The following is a 1,344-nucleotide window of genomic DNA, read 5'->3' on the forward strand; positions in this document are numbered from 1 at the left end:
TGCATGTGGATGACGCATGGACTCATCAGGTTTAAACCCTAGCTTAGTCTCTCCACTCTCCAGTCCAGTCCGCAGTCGCCATGGACGACCATCCGTCATAGGCACGTGAGCTCACCATGTGCTCTCCTCCTGCCCAGAGCTCCCTATAAATTTGCCATCGCTCGCTCGTCTGCTCCACAGCGCCGGCCAGGCAGCCAACCAATTAAACCACCGCCGCACTCCAAGCTCCGGCGCCTCCAGCCAAGAAATCCATATATATATATCATGGTGTGGAGGAGGAAGAGCGGGGGCGGCGGCGACTCGCCAGCCGGCGCCTCGCCGTGCCGCCGTGACGACGGCGAGTGCTACAAGGTCCCGAGGGGGCACGTCCCGATGGTCGCCGCCGGCTGCGGCGGCGACGACGGCGGGGAGCGCGTGATGGTGCCGGTGATGCTGCTCGCCGACCCGTGCGTCGCGGAGCTGCTGGACATCGCGGCCCAGCAGTACGGGTTCGGCCAGCCGGGCGTGCTGCGGGTCCCCTGCGACGCCGGCCATGTCCGGCGAGTCGTCGAGCGCGCTCTGCGGAAGGGCGGTGGCCGGCCAGCATGAGACCTGACATGTCGTCGTGCTGTGTACGTAGGTAGGGAGATGTACAAGGTCAAGGTGTCTGGTGTAATTCTTTGATTGATCAAATTTTTTATACTGATTCTGCTATATGGAAATGGTGAATATATTCGGCTCAAATTTTACTGAAGGCGATCAGTCATAGGACGTCCGACGTCGGTGTTGCAACGCATTGTCTAGAAATTTTTTCAGATGTTTCATTTTCCCGCAGAAAAATGGTTAAATGCAACAATTTAAAACACTGTTTGCAACATCAATAAACAAATACGTGAAACATAAAAGAAAATCAACTGCAAAATAAAAAAGAAAAGAGAAAATGTTGCCAAACACTTTGGAGACAGCTAAGGGCACGGCACATGTTTTATGTAGCATTGAACATAAGAAGCCAAGCCTACCAAAGGGTTGAAGGTAGGATTACCAAAACCTAAATCTTTTAGGGAATAAATGATATATCTGATTTTAAATGAAATCGTAGCTCTCCGTATGACACCTTTCCAACCACCATCCAATTTGCCGCCGGTCCAACTGTTCTGCTCCCTTCGATCTGACCGCTGCACCATCGTTGGTCTAATCGTCTTGATCTTGTCAGTCTAACCATATATAAATGGAGAAAAACAATCTCAATGGAAATATAGAAACCCAACGATGAAAAAGTAAGTCAGAACATAGAGTGAGGTGAGTAGATGATAAAAACTTTAAACAAAATTAGTGGAAGCTAAAACCTTCGAAAGTTCCGATCTC

The 1,344-nt window shown here is 50.4% G+C and overlaps 1 protein-coding gene across 1 annotated transcript; it reads left to right on the top strand.

Annotated features, from left to right (window-relative positions):
- The first annotated feature begins 264 nt into the window (after positions 1–264).
- LOC121053790 (auxin-responsive protein SAUR72-like) lies at positions 265–712 on the top strand. Its single transcript, XM_040521571.1, has one exon. The coding sequence runs from the start codon at positions 265–267 to the stop codon at positions 586–588; it is 324 nt and encodes a 107-aa protein (XP_040377505.1). The 3' UTR covers positions 589–712.
- The last annotated feature ends 632 nt before the right edge of the window (positions 713–1,344 follow it).

The sequence above is a fragment of the Oryza brachyantha genome, chromosome 3 (genome assembly GCF_000231095.2).
Source record: "Oryza brachyantha chromosome 3, ObraRS2, whole genome shotgun sequence".
In the NCBI taxonomy this organism is placed as follows: domain Eukaryota; kingdom Viridiplantae; phylum Streptophyta; class Magnoliopsida; order Poales; family Poaceae; genus Oryza; species Oryza brachyantha.